The 7,002-nt window shown below is 33.3% G+C and overlaps 1 protein-coding gene across 1 annotated transcript; it reads left to right on the top strand.

The window, feature by feature from the left end:
• Positions 1-5,895: 5,895 nt before the first annotated feature.
• On the top strand, positions 5,896-6,817 carry LOC130703049 (beta-1,4-N-acetylgalactosaminyltransferase bre-4-like). The gene is made up of 3 exons (XM_057524670.2): positions 5,896-6,112; positions 6,165-6,354; positions 6,439-6,817. Exons 1-3 carry the CDS (start codon positions 5,899-5,901, stop codon positions 6,815-6,817), a joined length of 783 nt encoding a protein of 260 aa, XP_057380653.2. The 5' UTR covers positions 5,896-5,898.
• The last annotated feature ends 185 nt before the right edge of the window (positions 6,818-7,002 follow it).

Below are 7,002 nucleotides of genomic sequence, written 5' to 3'. Positions count from 1 at the left end.
AGTCTCTGTTTTTGATTTTAGAGTGACTACTAACTGAAAACATCAAAAGTAGTTCTGTTGCCCCTCAAATTTTCAGAAACGTATTTTGTTTATATAAAAATTTATGAGTCGAAAAAATTTCGTACTTGAAAAGCTTTCAATTTTCAAGATTTTTTCGTGTTTTAATTTTATCGGCATGGTATAAAAATCAATTAGCTTAATTAGTTATCAGTAAGCAACAAAACTGTTTCCGTAAGAAATTTACATAGAACTAATTATAATTACAGTGCAATTTTCCCTATCTAAGGCGCAAGTTATCCGTGACGCTTTAACACTTTTTAGTAACTTTTAAAAATTCAAGGCCTCCTTTCCCCTAGATATCTCACTTCTACAGTAAATTTTTATTCAAACACGTGTTTTTAAACCATTATTTTGTTTTATTATTTTTACGTAAGCAATAGAAACGAATCAAGAAGTATGCACAACGATTGAATATTAAGATTTTCATATTTTAAAAAACCAGCGTGCGTTTTGTCTTACTTAATGTTCTAAAAGAACTGCTTAAAGTATTCGTATAGTGGAGAAGGAAGGAGTGCATTAATACAGTTTTTAGATTTTTTTTTACCTGTAAAAGTAAAACTAAAAAATTTTTTCTAAAAACTATTTAGGGCTGTAGCGTTTTATTTCAGCTGCTGAATACCATTTTAAAGTATAGTTATCTAAAAACAAATGAACTTAAATTGAAAAAATAAAATAAAATCGCTTCAAGTGTTTCGATTGCCAGAATTTCTAGGCAAATGGAACACGGCATCGGGAAAGTTGCGATATCGTGTTTTTCATTAGGAAGCTACAGTAAGCCAAAATAGTGACATCTCGGCAGTCAGAACAGATATTGCAGAAAAATGTTGCCATCTTCCTGAAAATCAACGCCCTTAACTTTTCTAAATACTTTGTACATCTATTTATTGAATAATTAATATCAACATTTTTTAACTCAAGTGTAACTCTAGGGAAAGTTCTTTAAAAAACGAAATTAGGACAGAGTCGGGTAAATTGGAACACTTGGTTTATTTTTAGTCCACCTAAAATAATTTCAGCCAAAAAATATACAGTTATGTACCAAATTATCTAAGTTACACAATTATTTTTGATGGAGTTACACAAAAATTAATAGCCGTAAATTGATTAACCTTATGAAACACCTAAACTTTTGAAAACGCAAAAATATCGTGGTAATTAAAACACGGATATTGGGGGTTTGTAATATGGGTTTTTCCATAAGCGCCAATGAACTATAGTATTAACCAATAGCACCGTCACTTTACTGTGAAACAATAGGCCTAAGCTCAGGTATTACTAGTCATCAAAAATTGTTTTAGCATTTAGTGCGTAAAACTGAAAAATCAAAGTTAAAGAAGAATAATGTGGACCTCAAAGTTTAAATTTTAAATATCTCGAAAACTTTTTCGGTCAGCAACTTTCCCAAACAACAACGGCGCTCATTCTTATTGTTCTAATGATTTTCAAAACTCTATTTCTCATACGTCGAGAGCTGGATTTGTTGTTTCAATTGTCTCGCATCTCAGTTCAACCCGCTATCCTATACATTTAATATAATAAACAAAATTGGTAATATGTTGTAATGTATGTAGGCTATTAGTTATTTAGGGAGAAGCTAGCCGGGGAAAAAAATGATGCGAACCGGGTAATGGAATCAGTTGCGATATTGCGTTATCCACGGGATTCTTAGGTAGGTAATGCGCACAAAGTCACCGAAAACCGTTACGCACCGGATCCAATGTTTCAACCAAGAAGGCCTACCGATTCGGCCTAAATACCTAGCCATTGAAGGCGGGCCGAACCCTACATTTCAAACATTGCTTTTGGCCATAAATCTTGGTTTTCAAAATTCTCCTTAATGCTCGCAGGGACAGACAGTGAATTTGTATTGAACTAAAGACCAATCCTAGGCTAGCTTTTGCAGTAGACTACCAATATATTTGAAAAGGTGTGAAAACATGAGATTTTTTTTTTATTTTGCAATTATTTTAATTAAGACATTTCGAATTCTAAAGTGAGGTACTTTCCCAGGCTAAATTTCAGCTACTCAAGCCTTCTTTTGGCGTTTTTCTTTAACTGCTGTGCTGTCTTGTGGTGTATCAGCTAAAAACTGAAAATGAAAATGCTTAAAAAATCTTCAATAACTGACATCCAAGCTTTATGGCCAAAGTCGACGAATATATATATAATGTAGGAAAATGAATTCTGAATCATTTATGGCTAATCTTACATCAATTTAACAAAGCTCCTTAGGAGTGAAACAAAACATGTTCTACAAAAAAAACTCAAGGATATTAAAAAAAATTTCGATATACAGTATCTCCAAAACTTTTAAATTCTAAAACTTGTACATTTTTCTACAATTGAAAAGTCCTTAATTCCACGAGCAGAGAGGGGGCAGTTGGAACGAAAAATTTATTTTTGTTCCTCACGAATACAAAAATTGGCCAACAAAGCTAAACAATATGTAGATTTGTAGCCAGTTATCTCAGCTAGAGAAAACAATTTTTTTTGCGAGGGTTCGGCACAGGTAAACATTTTTTATGGTTGTAAAAAAATTAATAACAAAATGCAGACGATATGTACAAGCCTACCAGCAAACGATATTTATTAAGTTAGGAAATGTTAAAGGCTTTATTTGGCAATTTATCTCAACTTGGTCTCCGTCTCCTAGGCCAACCGTTTGGCTCTTGCATTGAGCCAAACAGTTAGCTTAAGCCAAAGGTTTTACGAAGCCCCTTCTAACCAAAGCGCTTTTTTTTCTTGCGCTAAATCGCTTACACACCGGCTTTGACATTTAAATTTCGTCTGCTGGGGTGACATTACACTTTTTTGCTATTGGCCAATTTTGGTCAAGTAGCCTCAGGCAATATCGACGGGCGGCAATAATGGACGACTTCAAGGACGTAAATTTGAAACGCTACTTTAGCCATTAAGCTTTGAATTTGCATATAAAAATATTAATATAAATTAATTCGATTTTATAAAAACATAGCTACATAAGAGATCTACATAATTTCGGAAAAGTTATGCTTTCCAATTAAGGCCAGCATACTGGATTTTAGTTCCGCACTTAATTGAAATAGGATACTTAAGTTTTACCTATACCTCCCCGCCTACTGAATAATTCAGTAGGCAACTATTCTACAAAATTTTTGGATGAGTGCTTAAAATTATTATCCACTTTCGGAGTTATATACAGTACCTGCCGAAAGTTTCCGGACAGCCGAGAGCGGCTTATGGAAAAACCGGTTTTTCTTTAAACTCTTAAAAATATACTAATCATCGGACATAGATGATTCTGAAAATGAAATTTTTCCTTAAGATTAGTTTTATACATGATTTTTTTTTGTGAATTTTTCTTTCACGGGAAAGGCCTTTTAAAATAGCTGGCAAAAGTTTCCGGACAGACGAGAGGGCCAGTAGTAAATGGGGCTACTTTGGCTCTCATGTACGCGACGATAAATGGGGCTACGAGGGCGTTTTTGGGCTTAAAAAAAAGCATCATTTAAATTATAATCTAATATGGGATTTTGCATATCATGCCATATGCAGAATCACTCTAATTTTGAGTTAAAAACGGCAAATTTTTATTCCAAGGAAATTTGCGCTATCTTCCCATCCCGCATAGTTGCCGATTTTCCTACTTATCTACTTTTTAAATCGGAGCGGAAAATATTCAAGGTCGCTACGGCGGCAGCAGCAGCCGCTATAGGCTCTAAAAAATATTTTCCGCTCCGATTTAAAATTTTTTAAAATTTAGCTAGGAAAAAATTAATGTTATCAGTTTATAGCTTAATGAACGATGAATGATTCAAGACCTTTTTTAATGATTTCCTCCATCGTTTTAGGTGTGAAAACGAAAAAATTGTCTGGGCAAAAACTACAAATGGACAGTCGAAAAATAACTTTCTGGGATAACTCAAAAACTTTTAGAGTCTAAAGCCTCCAATTTTTTCTAAAAATGTACAACCCTAATTCGCGTTAGCTCAAATTTTTAAAACTAAATCTCTTACATACTTGAAGTGGTAGAATTTTCGTTTCAATTGCCGTGCGTTCAAATTGCGCCCTACCTCCCCTACTTTGTTTTATGTTGGTTACCATTAAGCATTTTTTTTTGTTGGTCGCGATGTCTTTGAAATAGACAACCACTTTTAACTCAGTGTTGAAATTTTTCCCCAAACGCTAGAATTTTTAAGCGTTGCCGCGTAACAAAAATACAAGGATTAGTTTTTTCCTTTTTCCATTTTGTATTTGTACGTCTTGATCTTTTAAAAACCTTAACAGCATTTGGGAATGATAGGGAATGCCATGTTAACTGTTGTTATAATATCGTAATATGATATTGTTCCTCATGTGGTTGTATTATTATCTGCTTTGCAAGATACTTAAATATTTTAAGCACTTAAATCAATTTTTGAACACTTAAAAAGCTGCAAGCAGTACTTTAAAAAAATTTACCATACTTAAAAAACAAACAAAAGGTTAGACATTTGCTTTCAGTAGGGTAAGGCAAATTTTAAGTATCTTTTTTCAAAATTAAGTGTCATCTTAATATACTTAATTTTTTCAGTAGCTTTTCCCTACTGTAAGACCCTTAATTAAGTATCTTGTTGCTGCTGTGTAGATGACAACCAAATATGAATTGGTAATCTTAACAACGTCATTCATAGAACTTACCTTGATCGATTTCTTTGCATCAGCATTATCGTTTTCCCCTATAAAAGGGATTGTATTGCTACTAATACCTGCTTGAATCTATTGTAAAAGTTTTGAAGAAAAATTATTACGCTAACTAGTGTAAGTGCAACTACTATTACCAATGGTGGAAAGGATATAGTTACATTTAGTTGTTGGAAAAATAGTCCTGGTCATCACTTGAGTTTCCTAGAAAAGATTAATTATTGTTGTATTAGTTTAAAACTATAGTAACGGAAAAAACTTTATCTATTTTACCCTGCTACTGCGTCAGACTTCTTCAACCCGGCCATGAGATTTCCATTAGGTGTACTATAACTTGGCAGTTTCCGAATTAAAAACCTATTTAGAGATCAGCTTTAAAAAGAAAGATTTTAAGGCCGGGCACAGTTGTATGTTGGTTACCATCAAGGAAATTTAGGTAAATTTCACCATCTCCCACCATTTGAAGAACACTTTTTCAAGTAACATATTGCCTATCCCTGCTTGTGTCGTTAAGTGTCGGCAACACAAGCACTTTATTATGTTGGTCACAATGTCTTTGAAATAGACAACCACTTTTCTAACATGTGTTCACATGATTTTCGAAATAAACAAAAATTTTCCATCACTTTTGAACAGTAATGGAATTTTTCCTCAAACACTGGAATTTTTTAGCGTTGCCACATAACAAAAATACAAAAAATTAGTTTTTCACTTTTTTCATCTTGTATTTGTTCGTACGTGTTACGTGTACGTCTTTTTCTTAGATTAAAATCTTTACAGCATATGGCAATAACAGGGGTTGCCATGTTAACTGTTGCTATAATATCGTAATACGATATTGTTCCTGATGTCGTTGTATTATTATCTGCTTTGCAAGATACTTAAATATTTTATGCACTTAAACCAATTTTTGTAACTTTAAAAAGCTGTATGTAGTGCTTAAAAAAAATCCATACTTTAAAAAGAAGGGAAAGGTTAGAAATTTGATTTCAGTAAGGGAAGGCAAATTTTAAGTTTTTTTCAAAATTAAGCATCATTTTAAGATACTTAATTTTTTCAGCAGCTTTTCCCTACTGAAAGACCCTTAATTAAGTATCCAGTCGTTGCTGTGTGGAAATACACCACAATTTTATTTCCATTTTACTTCAAACAGTTGGCTGGTTAAACATTTCATCGATGTTATCTGAATTATTAAACAACGATAACGAAGAGCCAGGACTTAAAATTGGTGGGAGATACGAACCCACAAACTGTCATTCACGAGAAAAAGTAGCCATAATAGTACCATACCGACAAAGGCATCATCATTTAAAAATATTTCTGCGATACATGCATCCGTTTCTACGACGTCAGCAACTTACATACACAGTTTTTGTCATAGAACAATTTGGTATGAAAAAACTTATTTATTTGAATGGAAGTATAATTTAATCAAAATTCAGATGATTTGCCATTCAACCGAGGAATGCTAATGAATATTGGATATAAAGAGGCCACCAAACTAGATTCTTTTAAGTGTATTATTTTTCATGACGTTGATCTACTTCCCGAAGATGACAGAAATACTTACAGATGTCCAGAAGATGGAAAACCAAGACAAATGGCATTTTTAATGGACATTTACGATTACAAGTATGAGAAAAAATTTTACATTTATTTCGTAGTTTTGTACTATCGGAGAGCAATAATAAAGATTTTTCTGGTTTTAAACTTAAGGCCGGCCCCAAACAGTTATTTTGGAGGCGTTAACGCTTTTTTAACAACCAACTTTCAGCTTGTTAATGGCTTCTCCAATTTATTTTGGGGCTGGGGCAGTGAAGATGATGACTTATACCGTCGCTTATTACGCCATAATCTTATGGTAACAAGATTGTTTGAAAGTGAGCCATCGCTTGTTCATATTGCCCGCTATAAAATGCTGGACCATGCCTGGTCAAATCCCAATCCGGATCGGGACTGGTTGTATAAAGAAGGGGGTGACCGACAAACATATGATGGTCTGAGTGACCTTAAATATGTGTTAGTAAAAAAACAATTAACACCACTCTACACTCATCTTCTTGTTGACTTGAAAAAAAATCAGCCAAATGAATAATACAATAGAAGGAATTGAAAAACATGCCCTACTACGTTTGCCTACCTACAGCTTTCAGGTTTTACAGTTAATAAACAATAGTTAACGAACTAGACTGTTTAACGTTAAATAAGCAAATTGGTTTTCATTTTTTTGTTGTCGTTATTCCACTTTATTTACCGTAATTTAAACGTTAAAAATTCCAC

Source organism: Daphnia carinata, chromosome 5 (genome assembly GCF_022539665.2).
Source record: "Daphnia carinata strain CSIRO-1 chromosome 5, CSIRO_AGI_Dcar_HiC_V3, whole genome shotgun sequence".
Classification (NCBI taxonomy): domain Eukaryota; kingdom Metazoa; phylum Arthropoda; class Branchiopoda; order Diplostraca; family Daphniidae; genus Daphnia; species Daphnia carinata.
This window is presented reverse-complemented; position numbering and strand designations above follow the sequence as displayed.

Excerpts from the sequence above, each read along its gene's own strand:
- LOC130703049 (XM_057524670.2), top strand. The coding sequence starts at position 5,899 with ATGTTATCTGAATTATTAAACAACGATAACGAAGAGCCAGGACTTAAA. Across the intron at positions 6,113-6,164 it reads TTTTGTCATAGAACAATTTG|ATGATTTGCCATTCAACCGA; the intron begins GTATGAAAAAAC and ends ATCAAAATTCAG. Across the intron at positions 6,355-6,438 it reads ATGGACATTTACGATTACAA|GCCGGCCCCAAACAGTTATT; the intron begins GTATGAGAAAAA and ends TTTAAACTTAAG.